Source organism: Nycticebus coucang, chromosome 3, assembly GCF_027406575.1.
Source record: "Nycticebus coucang isolate mNycCou1 chromosome 3, mNycCou1.pri, whole genome shotgun sequence".
Lineage (NCBI taxonomy): Eukaryota > Metazoa > Chordata > Mammalia > Primates > Lorisidae > Nycticebus > Nycticebus coucang.
Genome location: NC_069782.1, coordinates 65,717,513 through 65,739,473, shown reverse-complemented (window position 1 = coordinate 65,739,473; position 21,961 = coordinate 65,717,513). Strand labels below are relative to the sequence as shown.

Genomic DNA, 21,961 nt, shown 5'->3' with positions numbered 1-21,961 from the left:
TTCTAAAAAGAAAAAGAAAAAAAAGAAATTACTACATACTACATTCTTTATAGTCCTGGTATTTCAATGAACTGGGTGTTAATATGGTGATGCAGGAGGGAATTACAAATTTTTCCTTAAAAAGAAATAATGGCTATGGCGTCAGCCATATACACCGAAGGTTGGGGGTTCGAACTTGGCCCAGGCCAGCTAAACAACTGCAACAAAAAAATAGCCAGGCATTGTGGCAGGCGCCTGTAGTCCCAGCTACCTGGGAGGCTGAGGCAAGAGAATCGCTTAAGCCCAAGCGTTTGAGGTTGCTGTGAGCTGTGACAACACAGCACTCTACTGAGGGCAACATAGTGAGAGTCTGTCTCAAAAAAAAAAAAGAGAGAGAGAGAGAAGAAAAATAGTAATTTCGGCTGGGCACATGGCTTGCACCCATAATCCTAGTACTTTGGGAAGTCGAAGTGGGAGGATCACGTGAGGTCAGGAGTTCAAGAGGAGCCTAAGCAAGAGTGGGACTTTGTCTCTACTAAGAATAGAAAAATTAGTTGGGTATAGTGGCAAGAGCATATAGTCTCAACTATGTGGGAAGCTGAGGCAGGAGGATTGCTTGAATCCAAGAGTTTGAAGTTGCAGTGAGCTAGGATCATGCCACTGCACGCTAGCCCAGACAACAAAGCAAGCACCTGGCTCCATAAATAAATAAATGAAAATCATAATTTCAACTTAAGTTCACTTCTCCTAAGTAGGATTTCTCCTTCCTTTTTTGACCCTGCTTTGTGAAAAACTGCAAATACAATGCATGCATATAAAAAATAAAGGCAGTTTTCATACCTCAAAAATAAATTTTTTTTGACAGAGTCTGATTCTGTTGCCCTGGTTAGAGAGCCATGGTGTCATCTCAGCTCACAGCAACCTCAAACTCCTGGGTTCAAGTAATCCTCCTGCCTCAGCCTCCTGGGAAACTGGGACTACAGGCACTCACCTCCCTGCCTGGCTAATTTTTTCTATTTTTAAGTAGAGGCAGGGACTCTTACTCGGGCTGGTCTTGAACTTCTGAGCTCTAAGTAATCTTCCTGCTTCAGCTTCCCAGAGTGTTAGGATTACAGATGTGAGCCACTGCGCCTTCATATATAACCAGAATGTCATATTCACACCTAATAATTCCCTAATATCACTTCATAGATTGGTGGCCTTAGGGGGAGTTCTTTGTGAAACATCAAGGAATCCCCATAGTCAAGAATGATAGCCAGGTTCTCGGCTGTGTCCTGTTCACCTGGCTTACTCTGTATTTTTCCCTTACCCTTTGCTGGCCAGCCCAACACAACACAGGCATCCTTTGGAAAATCACATATAGTGCCATGGTGATGGGGGTGTTTGTGCTCTTTGGGCAATACTATAACCATAGAATTGGCCTTTAAGGGAGGATGAGGGACTGGTTGTATCAGGAACATCTATCGCTGGCATCTCTTCCCTGACCCAATCTGACAGAAGTGACTCCACCCTTCACTCACGTGGATATGTAATCTCCATGAACAATCCTTCATCTATTGCTACTCTGCCCTGCCATACTCTGGGGAGTTTCAACAGGCCTTTCTGGCCAGGTGCTTACGTGACACCATCTATGAAGTAATTGGATTGTTCTGTGTCAGTGTACAGATATAAAAATAACTTCTGCACATGGCCTTTCTCTCCTCACTTTACTGAATTTGTTACTTGCTTCCCCAACATGTTCTAAAGTCTAAGCATTAAAAAAATGATGCCTGTGAATAGCAAGACAAACTCTGGGGCTTGATGGGTTGTTATTAATAAAACACAATGTTTCCAGCTACTCCTCTAGTAAGAAGACAATAAAAATGTCACACTTTGGGTGTATCAAATATGGAGGGTACCCAAAAAATGTATATACATTTTAAGAAAGGAAAAAACTGTATCAAAATTGTAATACTCAAGTTGCGTTTGACTTCCACAATTATAAGAGGTGTGCAAATGTGACTTGTATTCATCTTTTCTGTCAGTATATCTTGTGTATTACAATTTTAGTGCAATTTTTCCTTTCTTAAAATGTGTATAATTTTTGACACCCTCTGTCTGTACATTCCTATTTCCTCTAATAGTGAGGATATTCATAATGATAACCTTGGCAGCTCACCTCAGGTATTCTTCAGACAAGAAGACATAGATGATGCATATAATTTTGTTCTAAACATGTTGTTTCAAGCAGGAAATCACAGTGGACTTGCACAGACAGCACTCACGAAAACCCATGATGGTCTATGCTGTGGGGATAACTATATCCCCTTCCAGAAATGCCACAAGCAACAAAGGACTAAAGTAATGAGTAATGTCAAGTCCCAGAATCCCATGTCCAAACTCAGAATAACATCTTATGAACTGTAAGTATTAACCAGTGCATAGATAAAAATGACCCACTCCTCTGTCTTTATGAGGAATCAGAATGGACAACTGTCTATACTGTTCCCATTGTCCACATCCACACTTAAACAGTCCTGAGAGTGTCAAAGATGTGTTGGATGTGGAAACAGAAAAGATCACAATGCCATCCTCCCTCCCTGACCCCTACCCCTCGCCCCCCGAGAGCAGACAGACACACACACACCATCTCACGTCATTTACGCCGCTTCAAAGCCCTTACATCCATGTTATAGAACAAAGTTGTTCACAACCTCTCTTTTCTCAAAAATATAAACACTAGGATTATAACAATTTATTTCATGTCTATTTCTAGAGTCCTCCACGTGTGGGTTATTTGTGCTGAATTCTGTATGTTCAGAGTCTACAACTCTGGCATTTGAAGGATGTTGACATCCAAGTCAAAAAAAAAAAAAAAGGCTTAAGTGAAACAGTGATACTCTTTGTCCCTTCTTAAATTTGTCTAATGACAATTTATGTAAACGTATTTGCCTAATTTACATATTATATAGTAAAGGCAAAAACGGGTCCAGAAGCCTGGGAGCTGGCCTCCCATTCACGTCAAGGTCAAGTCTTATGCTGTTGAAGAGACATGTGACACTTGTCTCCAACATCAGTGACTCAGTAACCACGGTGGACGGAGACAAAAACAAGGGCATTCTGTAACCCTGTCTGTAAACACCATCAAAGATAAACACACTCTAAATCATAAATATGGCCCAAACCTTTCCTTTCTCCACAGATCCCTTCACTACATCCAATATAGTGAAACATCTTGCCTCCTTAAATAGAAATCAATTAGCCTAAAACAAGGACAAACTTTGTGAGAAATTCTTTTGAATATGGTCTTACTGATATATCTCACAGTAAATAATTTGTGGTTATATTTATTACTATAATTTATTACAATCTGTTTGAAAATAGGTATGTTCCTAGTGGTCTTTGTTAAGAAGTCACTCATGACAACATGATTTAATGATTGTATTATGAATAAATGAGAAATTATTTCCATAAAAATTCTACCAAAATAAGCATGAAAAGTAAAATTTATATGAGAAAAAAGGCCTGAAGTTGTATGAACATGGTAACTTTGACTCACAATATCAAACTAATAACTTAGCAAAATTATAAGTTTATCTTAATGATCTTGAGATATATATAAAAAATTACGTTTATCTGATACATGATTGCAAGGGGATATTTTAATACATTATCTCACTAAATAAAAAAACTCATTTGATAGTATGCAAGTTGTCTTAACACTGCTACTATTTCTTTCTTTTTTTTTTTTTTAGAGACAGAGTCTCACTTTGTTGCCCTGGGTAGAGCGCCACGGCATCACAGCTCACAGCAACCTCCAGCTCTTGGGCTTAGGTGATTCTCTTGCCTCAGCCTCCCAAGTAGCTGGGACTACAGGCGCCCACCACAACACCCAGCTAACACTATTACTGTTCCTAACATGTAGAGAACTTTTGCTTGAGGAAGATACCCATATTGTTATTAATCACATATAATCAAATATAATTCACAATAAACTAAGAGATTATATTAGCTTTGAGTAACAGGAAAACATCGCAATTTTCCTGAGATGAATAAGATGCTTGTTCTTACATGAAAGGACTGGATGAAACCAATCACTGCATAGTGCCTCAGAGGCACAAGCTCCACTTAGCTGTTTTTTTTTTTTTTTTTTTTTTATGGCACCATTATAGCTCTCATCCTGAATCATTATCAGTCATTATTCATATGAACAAATGTGTTTATATACAAACTGGACTTTGTAAGAATATAACTATGAGAAGAGCCATGTCAGATCATCAGAATATTACCAACCATAACAATGTGAATTGATTACTTGGACCCATTCTGGCTTTCAAAAAACTCCGGATTGCAGTTGGATCTTTCATATGGAGCTTGTAAAGACATCTATGGAAACCTATACCTCTTAGAACATGGAAGTGAAGTAGTTGACAGTGGTTTGCCTATTCTTGGGTGGCAGGACAAAGAAACAGGACAATGAGCTAAAAGAAGGCATCTGCACAGCCCATATGAATCTGTCTGCCCACATGATGCCTCCAAAATATGACTAATACTTTCCTCACTTCTGCCTTCCAATGTTCCTGGAGGGTAGGTTATTGATGCAGTTTAATATAGAACCATAAAAAAAAAAAATTCTGAAAAGTCCCGTTCCCAACATCACCCATCACCCATAACACAATCCATGAGTTGCCTCTCCCATTCTAGAATTTATTGTTCTATCACAATTCTCTCTTTATCCCCAACTTAATATTTAATACAAATAACAGCCAGAATAAAATACAAATAGTAAAAGGTAATAGATGAAAATAATTACTTTTCATGAGATATAGTCTATGATAAACGTTACATACTTACAAACAGAAACCAGCTCTTATATATAAGAAGGAAAATGGAATTAACTTCTTCATGCCAAAAAAAAAGTAGTTGTTCTCATAAAAATGATGGAATATATGTATATAATAGGAAAGAAAATCACAAACTTGGTAAAGGAGCCCAGTGGGTATATACAGACATTTATTAACAAAGACTTATTTTTCCATGGCCCTAAATCACAAAACAATTAAATATAGAAAAATTCAGCATACCTGGACATTTAAATTTATACATGATTAAACATACTTTAAAATGGAAAGACAAACATTGTATTAGCTGACTTAAAATAACACTTCCAATTAATTCATGCACAATGCTTTAAGATTACTTACAGAATTACATCAACTCAATAGTTCCTTGTGAGAGTAAGAAATACCTCCATAGTCCATAACTATTTTAAGTATGAGCCACTAATGAACACCATCTATTACTTCTACATTTCTTTGAGGCTGCATATTTTCTGGAGCACTATAAATGAATTGGTATGCACGAGCCTTTTCAAATTATTTATAAGATTTTGCGACCTTAGGCATTTTCAAATAACATTGCAAGTATTTGTTAAAATTGAAACCCTTCGTTTTTCACATTTACAGGATTCTGATCCAGTGTGCATTCTTAAATATTGTTGTAAGCATGTGGGCTCACTATAGACTTTGGGACATTGCTTATATTCAAGAGCTTATTCTCATCTGTGTGTTTTTTCATGGCTTCAAATTGAGCTAAAATGACTAAAGACTTTCCCACACTACATTTACTCTCTCCACTATGCAGTCTTACATGTGATAGAAAGACTGTGTGGTAATGAAATCTTTCCCACATTCTTTGCATAGGACTGTTCTCAAATAGGAGTTCCTTTCGAAAGTATTTGTTTTTTCTCCATATGAGTTCTTTCATGTACCTGAAAAAAACTAGAAGAACTGAAGGTTTTACCACGTTCCTTATATTTGTAGGGTTTCTCTCTAGTGTGAGTTCTTTCACATATTAGATAGTAAGTGAGGCTAGTGAAGACTTTACCTTATGTTTTACCCTCAGGGTTTCTTTCTCAGTGTGAGCTCTTTATGTCTTTGAAGAGACATTATTAATTATTATTAACTGCAATAATACTTTCCCATAGTCCTAATGTTCATAGGTTTTTTTTGTCCAGTTGATTTCTTTCTTGTATTTGAAAAGAAACAAGTAAAAAGATTTCCCACTTATCTCCAGTAAGTCCTCTCACGTAATCAAAAGGAATGATAACTGAAAGCTTTCCCACATTAATTACATTTAAATGGCTTCTTCTGTGTATTAAAAAGGCACTGACAGATTTAATGCTTTCCCACACTGCTTACATTCAAAAGGCTTCTCTTTAGTGTGAATAGTTTCACGTACAGTATTGCAATGAATTTGGAGCTTCACAGGCTTTCCCTCATACATTTATAAAGTCCACCTCCAGTGTGCTATCATGTGTCTTTGAAAGCTTGCATGGCAAAAGTAGCCTTTTCCACATTCCTTACACTCATAGGGTTTCTGTCTAGTGTGAGTCCTTTCATGCATTCGAAAGGAACTAGAAGATCTAAAGGCTTTACCACATTGTTTACATTCAAAGGGTTTCTCACCAGTGTGAATCATTTCATGTGTTCGAAAGGAGTTAAGATAACTGAAGGCTTTTCCACACTGCTTACATTGATAGGGTTTCTCTCCAGTGTGAATTCTTTCATGTATTCGAATAGAGGTGGATGAAACAAAAGCTTTACCACAATGTTTACATTCATAGGGTTTCTCTCCAGTGTGACTTCTTTCATGTATTCGGAATGGACTCAGAGAATGAAACGGTTTCCCACATACCTTACATTTATAAGGTCCATCTCCAGTGTGTTTTATCATGTGTCTTCGAAAACTTGGGATGCAACTGAAGGCTTCCCCACATTCCTTACATTCATAGGGTTTTTCTCCAGTGTGAGTCCTTTCATGGATTCGAAAGGTACTGATAGATCTAAAGGCTTTACCACATTGTTTGCATGCAAAGGGTTTCTCTCCAGTGTGAATCCTTTCATGTAATCGAAGGGAGGGGAGGTAACTGAAGGCTTTCCCACACTGCTTACATTCATAAGGTTTCTCTCCAGTGTGAGTTCTTTCATGTATGCGTAAAGATGGGGAAGAAACAAAAGCTTTACTACACTGCTTACATTTATAGGGTTTCTCTCCAGTGTGGGTTCTTTCATGTACTTGAAATGAACTCAAGGAATGAAAAGGTTTCCCACATACCTTACATTTATAAGGTCCATCTCCAGTGTGCTTTACCATGTGTCTTCGAACACTTGTGATACAAGTGAAGGCTTTCCCACACTCCTTACATTCGTAGGGCTTCTCTCCAGTATGACTTCTTTCATGTGTCCGAAATCTACTAGGATAATCAAAGGCTTTCCCACACACTTTACATTTATATGGTACATATCCACTATGTGTTATCATGTGTCTTCTAATTCTTTTGAGAGAAAAGAAGGTTTTTCCACATTCTTTACAATCATAGAGTTTCTCTCCAGTATGAACAATTTCATGTGTTCGAAAGGAGTGGTGAGGACTGAAGGTTTTCCAACACTGGTTATGTGTACGTGGCTTCTCTCCATATTCCTGATATTCGTTTGGTTCATGTTCATTGTTATCTCTGATGTGCCTATTTAGAGATGAAGGACCCATGCCGACTTCTCCACACATTTTGTTTTCACGTGGTTTTACTCCAGGAGTTTTCTTGCTCAGATTATGATTTGGAATCTGGCTAAAAATTCCTCTACACCGACTACTTTCTTTACTTTGACAGAGTCTCTCAACCATATGACTTCTGTAAAAAATGAGAAGCACATTACTAAAGATTTGTTTATTAATGGTTTTATATTAACAGCTTTGAGACCTATATTTTTAACACTATCATGGAAAGTATAGACTGGGGCTGGGCAAGGTGGCTCATGCCTATAATCCTAGCACTCTGGGAGGCTGAGGCAAGTGGATCACCTGAGCTCAGGAGTTCAAGACCAGCCTGAGCAAGAGGCAGAACCCATCTCTACTAAAAACAGAAAAACTAGCCAGGCATTGTGGCGGGCACCTGTAGTCCCAGCTACCAGGAAGGCTGAGACAAGGGGATCGCTTGAGCCAAAGAGTTTGAGGTTGCTGTGAGCTATGAACCCACGGCACTCAACCCAGGGCTCAGAGTGAGACTCTGTCTCCAAAAAAGAAAAAAAAGAAGAGTAGACTTGAAAGCATGTCTGACTTGTTTGAACATGAATGGATTCAGTGCTTTGTAAGAGGACTCCACAGCTGTTAGACAGTGTTCATATACAGAGTTACTTAGTTTTGTTTCCAAGTAAACGTTTTTTTACAAACACTGAACATCTATTTACATTTAAGCATGTTTGGGGAAAAAATTTTCCTAGCAAAAAAAAATTTGAAGCTACACTTACCTGTTTTGTTTGCCTATTATTAAAATTCATCACATGCTAATTTTATACTCTTAAGTGAATTTTCTAGAAGGGCTCAACCACAACTATTACATAAAGAGTGGTGTTTATATATAGTTTCTTAATTCTAAGTGAACTTTTTTTGCAAATGCTAAATATCTGTTTACATTTAAGCACAAGTTTCAGGTAGAATTCTCTCCCCAAACTCACAGCACCTAGTCTAATCATGAGAGAAATGTCAGACAGTGGCTGTAGGCAGTGGCTCAAACCTGTAATCCTAGCACTCTGGGAGGCTGACGTGGGTGGACTGCTTGAATCCAGGAGTTTGAGATCAGCCTAAACAAGACCCCATCTCTACTAAAAATACTAAACCTAGCCAGGTGTGTGGTGGGTGTCTGTAGTCTCAGCTACTCAAGAGGCCGAGGCAAGCGGATTGCTTAGGCCTAAGAGTTTGAGGTTGCTGTGAGTTATGATGCCATGGCACTCTACTCAGCACGACAGAGTTAGACTCTGTCTCAAAAAATAATAATAATTAATTAAAAAATAAGCATATGTTTTAGAGAAAATTTTCCTAGAAAAAGTATAGTTGAGGCTAGATTTATTTCTTTTGTTTATCTATTTTTAAACTTTCCCAACATGCTTACACCATGTGAATAACACCCAAGTGAATTTTCTTTCTGTGTGAGAGAAAATTACCTTAGATTTCTCCCTTGGTGTTTGTAGTGATCTTCAATATTCTGGTATTTCCGTTTCTTTCCTAAAAACACAGACCCACAAAAATCATTATGACTTAGTACAAAATTACAGAAAAAAACAGTAGATTCTAGGTTATGGCACACTGTGACTATGAATGGTTTATTTCCCAAAGTATTCTCTCACCATGTTTCCAATCATGGACCAGTGTCAATACACAAAAAACATTGGTTCCCTAATTCACTAAGTGAAGAAAGAATATAATCCTTACCTATAGAGGCCAGGTTCCTGATGGTTTCCCGCATGACATCTCTGTAGAGATTTTTCTGGGAAGGATCTAGCAAAGCCCACTCTTCCTGCGTGAAGCTCACAGCTACATCCTCAAAGGCCACTGAGTCCTGAAAATATCCCACATATGTGTCGAGAAGAATGGGTGAGAATGACAGCAATGTGGCTCTATACTCAACTCATAAAAAGTTCACATGATGCTGTGGTCTCCAACATTCCTTCCATGACTTGGTCATCAGAATCTTACTCTGTTCACATGCACCTCCTCCCACACATCAACTATGATACTAGAATTGAACTCTGGAGTGAAGCAATATCATCATCTAAACGTCCCTTTCATTGGTGGTTCCAGGGACTGATATGTGCTACCTGGATCACACCAAATGTCTGTTTGTATGGTGGACTTCTAGCAACTGTCACAACAAAGTTGTACCATTTAATGGGCAAAGGAGAGTTTACATGAGCAGTTCTAAGACTGTATTCTTAAAAAACTCTCCTGGCATTGTTCATCCATTGCCAGTGTCTAGGAATTGGGAAGGAACTCCACTGATCTATACGATAAGAGTGGTATGGTGATCCTAAACAGTTTATGAAAAAAATATAATTTCTGACCTCCTGTTTTCCTTCTCAGAGTTTGGGATTTTGTTACTTGCACAACACAGGATACCTATATGATGACCTCCCCCCAAAAAAGAAAAAGCACCTTAGGTACGGAATTGCTAATGAGCTTCTCTGGTAGAAGATATTTCATGTGTTGTCAGAACTAGTTACTTGAGAAATTAAGCCCATCTTTTGTGATCACACTAACAGAACATTTTCTTTTTTTTTTTTTTTGTAGAGACAGAGTCTCACTGTACTGCCCTCGGATAGAGTGCCGTGGCGTCACACGGCTCACAGCAACCTCCAACTCCTGGGCTTAAGCGATTCTCTTGCCTCAGCCTCCGGAGTAGCTGGGACTACAGGCGCCCGCCACAACGCCTGGCTATTTTTTTGTTGCAGTTTGGCCGGGGCTGAGGTTTGAACCCGCCACCCTCGGCATATGGGGCCCGTGCCCTACTCACTGAGCCACAGGCGCCGCCCTCTAACAGAACATTTTCAAGCTGCACTTTCTGTCTCCCTGAAAAGTGTCAAACTAAACTGTAATTTCACCACATGGGGACCCCTTACTCATGATTTCTTGGGTTTGTGGCTCGGCACCTGTGGCTCAAGCAGCTAAGGTGCCAACCACATACACCAGAGCTGGAAGGTTCAAATCCAGCCTGGGCCTGCCAAACAATGACAACTATAACCAAAAAATAGCCAGGCATTGTGGAGGTGCCTATAGTCCCAGGTACTTAGGAGGCTGAGGCAAGAGAATTGCTAAAGCCCAGGAGTTGGAGGTTGCTGTGAGCTTTGATGCCACGGCACTCTACCCAAGGGACAGCTTGAGGCTCTGTCTCAAAAAACAAAAAAAAAAGGGCGGCGCCTGTGGCTCAGTGGGTAGGGTACCAACCCCATATACCAAGGCTGGCGGGTTCAAACCCGGCCCCAGCCAAACTGCAACAAAAAATAGCCAGGCGTGTGGTGGGCGCCTATAGTACCAGCTACTCGTGAGGCTGAGGCAAGAGAATAGCCTAAGCCCAGGAGCTGGAGGTTGCTGTGAGCTGTGTGATGTCACGGCATTCTACTGAGGGTGATAAAGTAAGACTCCGTCTCTACAAAAAAAAAAAACTCTTGGGTTTCTATCACTCATATTCTGCTTAGAATTAGGTTATTTGCTCTAGACAGTTGTTTTTTTTTTTTTTTCCATTAACAAATCAGCCAGGAGCAGTGGCTCACACCTGTAATCCTAGCACTCTGGGAAGCCAAGAATAGCTAGCTTTAGGATAAAAGTTCCAGACTAGTCTGAGTAACAGCCAGACCCCATCTCTACTAAAAATAGAAAAACTTAGGCAAGTGTGGTAGCACATGTCTGTAATTCCAGCTGCTTGGGAGGCTGAGGCAGGAAGATTACTTGAACGCAGGACTTTGAGGCTGCAGTAAGCTCTAACTTTTAACAGACCTGGAGCCAAGCAGACTCACCCCTCTCCCATGCATGACCCATACACACTGATTGAGGACTCTGCCCCATGAGGTTGAGCATCACAGGACCTGGCCCCTAGGTGTGCCTGATTGCTTGACCTGCCCCAGCTCCCTGTTGAGATGCAGCTCCAGGCTCTGCCTACTGAGGTATGAAGAGAGTTAGGACATGTGGCTGGGGGAACAAGGCTCTTTCTAAAACACAGCACTAGGAAGGGGCAGGCCTTTTTCCACAATTCAATCCTTAAGGTCCCCTCCAAACATCTCCCCTAAGCTTTCCTTCTTCAAGCAAGGAAGGGACAGTGTGCAGGGGATCTGGACAACAGGAATCATCCTTGTTTTCCTTCCTCCTTTACTCCATCGTAAGTTCTGCAAGTGCTACTGCTTCTGGGTGTCAATTTTTGTCTTATTTCAGGATGCTACAACAAAAATATCATAAACTTGGTGGCTTAAACATTTCTTTCTCACAGGTCTAGATGCTAAGAAGTCTGCGATTGAAAGTCTGATGAGTGCCTGTTTCCTGGTTCACAGACATCTGTCTTGAAGTGTTCTCACAAGGCAGGTAGCAAAAGCAAGCCTGGTGACAACTGTAGGAAACCAATTCCATTATTGAGGCTCCATTCTCATAATCTAATCCTAATGAGGTTCCCAGGATGCTATTTCCGATTACATAAAACTGTCACATTAGTGAATTAGGTTAAAACAAATAAATTTGGGGCTGACATAAATATTCAGTGTCTAATGGGTGGTTTGTTTTTTCTTGAGTTTTAAAAATTCTCTAAATGTTGTGCATATTAATCTGTTATCAGATATATGATTTGGAGACAATTTCTCTTAATCTACGCATTGCCCTCTTACTCTGTTGATTCTTTGTTTTGATGTCAAAAGTTTTGAATTTCTCTGTAGTCCAATTTATTTATTTTTGAGAGAGAGTCTCACTTTGTCATCCTCAGTAGAGTTCTGTGATGTCACAGCTCACAGCAGCTCAAGGGATTCTCTTGCCTCAGCCTCCCAAGTAGCTGGGACTATAGGTACCCGTCATAACGCCCAACTATTTTTAAAGACTGGGTCTCCCTCTTGCTCAGGGTAGTCTTGAACCATGAGCTCAAGCAATCCACCTGCCTCGGCCTCCCTGAGCACTAGGATTACAGGGGTGGGCCACTGCGCCTGGCCTCACTTTATTTGTTTTTTATTGCTCATGCCTTTGGTGTAATATCTAGGAAATCGTTGCCAAATCTAGTATCATGAAGCTTTCCCCCTATGCTTTCACCTAAAAGTTTTGTAGATTTAGGACTTATACTTAAGTTTTTGATCCATTTTGAGTTAGTTTTTGCATATGGTGTCAGGTAAAGTACAACTTCATTCTGTTGCATGTGGATGTCTAGTCTTCCCAGCACTATTTTTTTAAAACACTGTCCTTCTTCTTATCCAGTGGTACTGGTACCTTAACAAAAATTATTTAACTCTTACCTTCAAAAGTATATTTCTGTGCCCACTGCCTTGTTCCATTTGTCTGTGTCTGTCTTTATGCCAGTACCAAACTTTATTACTATAGCTTTGCAGTAAGTTTTGAAATTAGGAAGTATGCGTCCACCAAATTTGTTCTTGTTTTTCAAGACTGTTTTGTCTATTCAGAGTCTCTATAGATGCCTTGTGAATTTTAAGATGGATATTTCTATTTTTATTTCTGTAAAAACATTATTGGGTTTTGATTAGCACTGCAGTGAATCTCTACATTCCTTTGGATATTATCTATAATTTAACTACACTAACTCTTCCATTCCAGATACATGGATGCCTTCTTAAATTATTTTTAGCAATATTGTGTAATTTTAAATGTATAAATCTTTCTCCTCCTTGATTAAATGAAATTCTGTTTTTTTGTTTTTTTTTTGAGACAGAGCCTCAAGCTGTCACCCTAGGTAGAGTGCTGTGAAATCACAGCTCACAGCAACCTCCAACTCCTGGGCTCAAGCGATTCTCCTGCTTCCACCTCCCAAGTAGCTGGGACTATAGGCACCTGCCACAATGCCCAGCTATTTTTTTGGTTGCAGCCATCATTGTTGTTTGGAGGGCCCAGGCTGGATTTGAACCCGCCAGCTCAGGTGTATGTGGCTGGCACCTTAGCCGCTTGAGCCACAGGTGTCGATTTGAACCTGCCACCCTCGGAATATGGGGCCAGTGTCCCACCCACTGAGCCATAGGTGCCGCCCTTCATGTTACTTTTGTATCCTGCTACTTTGCTGAAATCATTTATTGTTACTTCCATTTTTTTTTTTTTTTATTAAGAGACAGTGTCTCACTCTCACCCAGGCTGGAGTACAGTGGCATCATCATAGCTCACTGCAAGCTCTGTACTTTATGAGGTTTGTATTCTGAGTATTTTCCTAAAGGTATTCGCCTCACTTGACTCCTAAAGCATAAGATTAAAAAATTATCAAGAAGAAAGGAATTTACACACGTCAACTGAGATATTTATGGGCAACAGTGCCCAATACATCCTAGGAAATATTTCACTATGTAGATAATAAGAAAAGTAAAATCTGGTCTAGAGAACTAGAGCTGCCTTCATGCTTCCCTCAAGGCAGATCTTATGCTATTGAACAGAACTAGGTCATACACTTCCAACACCAGAGAATGTGCCTCAGTGACCATGAAAGATCAAAACAAGAACAAGGGCGTGTCTCTAAAATTAGTAAAATAATACATTCCAGAACGGCATGTTGAGGCAGAAGCAGGAGGATTGTTTTGGTGCCAAGAATTTAAGACCAGCCTGGGGAATAGTGAGACTCTATCTCTACAAGAAAAAGAAAATTAGCTGGGCATAGCAGCCCACACCTGTAGTCCCAGTTAATTGGGAGGCTGAAGCAGGAGGACCACTTGAGCCCAGGAGTTTGAGGCTATAGTGAGCTATAAAATTTTTTCACTTCTCTAGACCAGTAGCTGGGACTACAGGCTCCCGCCGCCCGCCACAATGCCTGGCTATTTTTTGGTTGCCGCCGTCATTGTTGTTTGGTGGGCCTGGGCTGGATTCGAACCCGCCAGCTCAGGTGTATGTGGCTGGTGCCTTAGCTGCTTGAGCCACAAGCGCCAAGCCCATTTTATTTATGTTATTAGTTATTTTTGAGACAGAGTCTCACTCTCACTCTCACTCTGTTGCCCTGGGTAGAGTGCCTTGGCATCAGAGCTCACAGCAACCTCAAACTCTTGGGCTCAAGTGATACTCTTGCCTCAGCCTCCTGAGTAGCTAGGACTACAGGCCTGTGTCACTATGCTCAGCTAGTTATTCTATTTTTAGTACATATGGGGTCTCACTCTTGCTCAGGCTGAACTTGAACTCCTGAGTTCAGGCAATCCACCTGTGACAGCCTCCCAGAGTGCTAGGATTACAGGTGTGAGCCACCTCGCCCAGCCAAGACCCAGTCGCTTAAAAAAAAAAAAAAAATTCCAAATCGTAAAAATGACCAAAATTCTCCTCTTTTCACTAATGTGACTGGTGTGTCTTATGAATTAGGTTTAACACCATTCATTCCATTCTTTTTACCTCCTAGGAAAGAAGTTACAATTACCAAGGATGGAAATAATTTCACCTCCTTGTGGTATCCAACACAGAGAAGCATCTCACTTCCTCAAACAGCAATCAATACACCTAGAACAAGCACAACTCCTACAGGAAACTCTTTTGAGCACCCTCTTACTGATACATCACACAGTCACTTATGTGGTTTGATGTCATATTTATCACTATAATTTTTTTTTTTGAGGCAGAATCTCACTCTGTTGCCGAGCCTAAAGTGCTGTGGTGCCAGTTTAGCTCAGAACAACCTCAAATTCCTGGGTTTACAGGATCCTCCTGTCTAAGTAGCCTGGACTACAGGTGCATGCTACAATGCTCACCTAAGTTTTCTATTTTCAGTAGAGATGGGGTCTTGTTCTCACTCAGGCTGGTCTCAAACTCCTGAGCTGAAGGGATCTTCCTGTCTCGGCTTCCCAGAGTGCTAGGATTGAGACAGAGCCTCAAGCCACTGTGCCTAGCCTATTAATATAATATTTTAAACCCTGCAACAACAGATGTAATCCTGGTGGTCTTTGGCAAAAGGGCCAAAAGCATGACTTAACATCTGATATTATAAGTGAATGAGAAATTATTGTTGTAATAAAAATTCTGACTTCTTGAACATGAAAACTGAAATTTTTAAAATTATTTATATAGTGATTTATTTGAAAAACAATAAACACATCACATCTTCGCATAAAATCTTCCTATAAAAACATTTTCAAAATTAGAAAATAATGAAAAAAGTGGCCTTTGTTTCACATTTTTGCCAATCTCGGATAGACACCTGGATTTTCCCAGCTTCTTGTTTTGCTATCACAAACATGTAGCTTCTGGAAAACTCCACCAATCTCTGTCTGGTAAGAGAATGACAGCAAAAAGGCAAACACGTTCTTAGTATTATCATGAACATGGTTTTGACCTTGTGGACCATGCACTAGGGTTATGAGAGCCCCCCGGAGTTCCCCCAGACCACTACATGAGAACCCTTGGTGCAGCAGTTGAAGCCAAACTGTTGGGAACTCTGGGCACGTCATGAAGCCTCTCTGCACCTCTTGCTTGTCTATACAATGTGGATAGTAAGAATTGTTAAACTGAAATTTTTATGAGGGAAAAAAACACCTGAAGTTGTATGCACATACTAATACCGAGTAAGCAACTCAGCAAAATGCAATTTTGGTTATAAAGTTTACCTGCTCCGTGATTGCACTGGAATATTTTAAGTATATCTTCTCAGTAAATGAAAAGGACATTAAAATATACTAATACACATGTTGTTTAAAATCAATTAGTAAACTATTTCTAAGAAATGTGTCCAGAAATTTTGCCTGAAGAAATAATACATACTATTTTCTTTTTTGTGGTTTTTGGCAGGGGCTAGGTTTGAACCCGTCACCTCGGGCATATGGGACCGGCGCCCTACTCCTTGAGCCACAGGCACTGCCCAATACATACTATTTTCAAACCCATACAATCAAATATAACAAGATAAACTGAGGGATTACATTTAGTTGCGAATAAGAAACACCCACAATCTTTCTGATATGATGTAGGTGCTTATTCTCACACAAAAATACTGGGTGAGACCAGACACTAGAGAAAACAGTTGACAAATGGACTCCTACATAGTTGTTTCTGAGAGCATCATTGTAACTGTCAAGCTAAATAGCTGCATTATCAAAGGAAACAATTAACAGAGTGAAGAGAAAAAAGAGAGTGGGAGAAAACATTTGCAAACCCTATACCTAATAAGGAACCAAACAACTCAACAGCAAGAAAGCAAATAACCCAATTTTAAAAAATAGGCAGGGACCTAAACAAACATTTCTGAAAGAACACATACAAATAGTCAAGAGGTTCGTGAAAAATGTTTATATCACTAATCATTAGAAAAAATGCAAACTAGAATCATAAAGAGCTATCACTTCACACCTGTTACAATAGCTATTATCAAAAAGATGAAAGATGATAAAAGTGTTGGCCAGGATGTGGAGAGGCGGGAATGCTGTACACTATTGGTGAGAATATAAATTAGCCATTAAGAAAAATGGTATGAAAGTTCCTCAAAAAACTAAAAGCAGAACTACAATATGATCTAGGAATCCAATTTCTGGGTATATATCTGAAGGAATAAAATCAGTATGTCAAAGAGGTATCTGCACTCCTATGTTCACTGCAGCATTATTCGTAATAGCCAAAACATGCCATCAACCTAAGGGTACCTTCAGAGATAAATGGATAACAAAAATATGGTATATATACACAATGGATTATTATTTGGCTTTAAAAAAGAAGAAAATTCTATCATTTGTGACAACATGGATGAACCTTGAGGACATTGTTAAGTGTCAGACCCAGAAAGACAAATACTGCATGATCTTAACTTGCATGTTGAGCCTAAAGCATTTAAATTCATAGCAGTAGAGAGAATAGTAATTACCAGAGGTGGCAGGGGTTGGGGGAGGAGCAGGTAAAGGGAAGATGTTCTGTTCCTTATTGTAAGTAATTTAGAGATTATATAAATTATAAAAGAGGTTGTGTACAGGTTACGTACAAACATTATGTCATTTTACATAAGGGACTTGAGCATTCAGATTTCGGTATCCACACCACATTCTGAAACCAATCTCCCATGGGTGCTAAGGGATGACTGTGTAGTGTAGTAACATTTATATATGCTAATTATAGAATATATAGCTTATATATAATGTATACTATTTTACTATTTATACATAAGAATTACACCATGTAATACATACTATATATTAGTACATGCTTATACATATATACAAACACAATGTATGTGGGTCACTAGGAAAGTTTTGAGACAGACTGTATTATGGTCTATTATTTTGCTTCCAAGAAACATAGTCAACAGCATCCTTTATGATTCACCTGTGCAAGTTTCAACTTCTTGGCTTATTGGTATTGTTGGGAGGACTTTGTTCATTTCCATCTGGGCTGATTTTGTTTCTTGATTTTTTGTACATCTCTAAACTTTCGTAATTACCCATGTACTATAAAAGATAATGCTAGACTATACTATAATACACTACATGAATACCAATGCAAAGAGATTCAGCAACATACTAGCAAACTGAATCCAGAGGCATGTAAAAATACCTATACCCCATGATTAAGAGTGATTGCATACAGGAAGCAACACTGTTTCGCACATGAAAATCAAAGTAATATACCACATTAATAGAATTAATGTTCAAAACCACAGTATCATCCCAGGAAATGCAGAAAAAGCATTAGACAAAGTTCATATCCTTTCAATACCCTTTTCACCAGGAAAACACTCAACAAGCTAGGAATGGAAGAGAATTTCCTTAACCTGATGTAAGGCATCTGTGAAAAACCAGTATAACTTCATACTTGATGTTGAGACTGAATCCCCTAAGATTAGCCTCCAAGATAAGAATATCTGGTCAACATGCTAATGGATGTACTATCCCAGCAATCAGGCAAAAAATAATATAGAAACATTCCAGATTTTTAATACCTACTAAAAGGCCTATTGCACATAAGGCGATTAATACTTATTAAATCATAGGATCACACACACGGGTTTTACACAAACTTCATTTGAGGCTAACATCCACTTGATTTTCAGAGTGAATTCTTCTCAACCCATCCCATGTGGCAGAGGGGCGTCTCCTGGCCCCCAAACCAAAGTGGGTTTATCCAAATGAGTAAGTCCAAGCAAAAAACACTTATGTTTAGAGCAGTATTATTCATACTTTTCAAAACATGGAAGCAACTAAGATGCTCTACATTAAATAAGTGGATAAATAAATGGCTATCTCCAGACAAAAGAATATTAATGCGGCACTAATAAGAAATGGGTTATAGGCGGTGCCTGTGGCTCAAGGAGTAGGGCACCGGTCCCATATGCCGGAGGTGGCGGGTTCAAACCTAGCCCCGGCCAAAATAAAAAAAAAAAAAAAAGAAATGGGTTATAAAGACAGTGACAAACCTTAAATGTGTGTTACTGAATAAAAGAAGAGAATGAAAACTCTAATACTGTATGATTCCAACTATATGACACTTTTCTCATGGAAAAGACAAAACCATGAGACAGGAGAAAGATCAGTGATTGTCGGGGTGGGAAGAGTGAGGATGAAGAGGCAAAGGACAGAGGATTTACAGGGCAGTCAAACTAACCTGTATGACATCATGCTAGTGGAAAACTTATACATTTGTCAAGGCCAACAGAATGTACACCTGCAAGAACAAATTCTATGTAAGCTACACTTTTGAAGATAAACTGCTGTCTCAAAGTAGATGCATTGATTGTAACAACTGTACAACTTCAGTGCAAAATGACAGCTGGGAAGGTTATGCATGTGGGGGAACAGGAGGTATATGGGAACTCTGTACTCTGTGTTCCATTTTGTTGTGAACCTAAAACTACTCTAAAATATAAAGTCTAATAAAAACAAAAGCAGAGGGCAGACAGCTTCACTACAGAATTCCATTAAACATTAACGAATTAATACAAATTCTTTCACAAACGTCCAAAAGACAGAGAGGAATCAGTACTTCCCAGCTCATTCTACAAGGCCAGTACTACACTGACTATCAAACAAAAACCACACAAAAACAAAACAAAAACCCACAAATATATTGTAAATAGGGACTGAAAAATCCTCTATGAAGTGCTATAAAATGAAAATCAGAGACATATGAAAGAATTATACATCATGATCACGTAGATTTTATTCCAGGGTTGTAATCACCACATCAATAGAGTAAAAACAAAAATCAGAGGATTGTCTCCATAGACACAGAAAAGGCACATGATTTGATCCAACACTATTTCCTGATGAAAACGTGCAACTAGGCTCGGCACCTGTAGCTCAGCGGCTAAGGCGCTGGCCACATACACTGGGGCTGGCCAGTTCGAGCCCGGGTCTGCCAAACAACAATGACAACTACCACCAAAAAATAGTTGGGTATTGTGGCCAGCACCTGTAGTCCCAGCTACTTAGGAGGCTAAGGCAAGAGAATCGCTTAAGCCCAAGAGTTGGAGGTTACTATGAGCTGTGACGCACTCTCCTGAAGGTGACATAATGAAACTCTGTCTCAAAAAAAAAAAGAAAGAAAGAAAAGAAAACATGCAACTAACTACTAAAAGAAGGGACCTTTCTCAGGCTGACAAAGGTTATCTATGAAAAACTCACAGCTAGGGTGGCCCTGTGGCTCAAAGGAGTAGGGCGCCAGCCCCATATACTGGAAGGGGCTTTAAACTCAGCCCCGGCCAAAAACTGCAAAAAAAAAAAAGAAAAAGAAAAATTCACAGCTAATGTTATACTTAAGGGTGATAGGATGCTTTCCCCATAAGATTAGAACCAAGACAAGGATGTCCACTCCTGCTACTGTTATTCAACATGGTACTGAATGTTCCAGAAAGGTCAATTGGGCTGGGGAAAAAGGCATTCAGATTGTATAGGAAGAAGGAAAATTTTCTCTAGTTACAAATCGTATGACACTGTATGGAGAAAATTCATCAAGATTGGAGGCACAAAGCTAGGCGAGATCCCTCACACCTATAATCCTCGCGTGCTGGGAGGCAGAGGTGGGTGGATTGACTGAGCTCAGGAGTTCCACACCAGCTGAGCAAGAGAAAGACCCCATCTCTACTAAAATAGAAAAAATTAGCTGGGCATTGTGGCAGGTGCCTGTAGTTCCAGCTACTTCTTAGCTCTCAGGAGGCTAAAACAAGAGGATTGCTTGAGCCCAAGAGTTTGAGGTTGCTGTGAGCTATGATGACACCATGGCACTCTACCCCAGGTGACAGAGTGAGACTGTCTCAAAAAAAAAAAGACTGCAGACACAAAATTAAATGATATGAATTAATTGTATATATATATATATATACACTTAAAATATTTCAAAATATAATTAAGAAAACAAAGAGATTTATAATAGCACCCAAAAGAATAAAATACATAGGAACACATTTTTAAAAGGGAGTTCAAAATTTATACTCTTAAATATAAACCTTACTGAGGAGCTGAAAGCTGAAAATCTAAATAGATGGAAAATCAACTCATCTTCATGGATCATAGGCTTAATAAAGATGGCAACACTTCCCCAAATAATCTGCATATTCAATGCAATCCTTACCAGAATTCCAGGTGACCAAATTGTTAAAATTGAAATGTTGATTCTAAAATTCATTTTGGCTGTGGTGGGTGCACCAGTGGCTCACATCTATAATCCCAACACTTTAGGAGGCCAAGATGGGAGGATTGCCTGAGGCCAGGAGTTCATGATTATAATGGACAACACAGTAAGACCTCATTTCTATTAAAAAAAAAAAAAAAAAGAAGATAGGCAGGGAAGGAGGGACAGAAAAAGGGACGAAGAGGAAGGATGGAGGGAGGGAGGGAGGGAGAAATAGATCAGTCAGGCATTGGTAGCATGTGCCTGTATCCTAGCTTACTCAGGAGGTTGAGGTGAAAGGATCACTTGAGGCTCGGTGTCCAAAGCACAGTGGTTACGGCGCCAGCCACATAAATTGAGGCTGGTAAATGACTACTGCAACAAAAAATAGCCAGGCGTTGTGGTGGGCGCCTGTAGTCCCAGCTACTTGGGAGGCTGAGGCAAGAGAATTGCTTAAGCCCAGGAGTTTGAGTTTGCTGTGAGCTGTGATACCATAGCACTCTACGGAGGGTGACATAGTGAGACTCTGTCTCAAAAAAAAAAAAAAAAAGAAAGAAAGAAAAGAAAGGATCACTTGAGCCCAATAGTTCAAGGCTAGCTATCATGATGCCACTGCCTTCCAGCTTGAGCAACAGAGAGAGACCCTGTCTCAAAAGAAACAAAAAATAAAAAAAATAAAATTAATATAGAATTGCAATGGACTCAGAATATCATAGGCACTCAAAATATGAGAGCAATCTTAAAAAGAGCAAAGTAGCAGAACTCAGGCATGACAATTTCAAAACTCGCTACAAAACAATAATAATCAAGACAGTCCAATAGTAGTGGCACAAGTATTTAGATCAATAAAATACAACTGCCTTGGCGCCTGTGGCAGCTCGGCGCCTATGGCTAAAGCAGCTAAGGCACCAGCCACATACACCTGAGCTGG

At 39.5% G+C, this 21,961-nt stretch overlaps 1 protein-coding gene across 3 annotated transcripts in view; it reads right to left on the bottom strand.

Moving 5' to 3' along the window:
- Window positions 1-4,657: 4,657 nt before the first annotated feature.
- Window positions 4,658-21,961, bottom strand: part of LOC128582128 (zinc finger protein 136) — a 29,888-nt gene continuing 12,584 nt past the window's right edge. For 2 of the 3 annotated variants that reach the window (XM_053585715.1, XM_053585716.1), the window contains 3 exons: window positions 9,226-9,352; window positions 8,958-9,018; window positions 4,658-7,648 (listed from right to left, as the gene is read on the bottom strand). In XM_053585715.1, the coding sequence (XP_053441690.1) occupies window positions 6,244-7,648; window positions 8,958-9,018; window positions 9,226-9,352 (1,593 nt within the window). In that variant the 3' untranslated portion in view covers window positions 4,658-6,243. The remainder of the gene's footprint in view (window positions 7,649-8,957; window positions 9,019-9,225; window positions 9,353-21,961) is intronic. The other variant, XM_053585717.1, reaches the window with a different exon arrangement.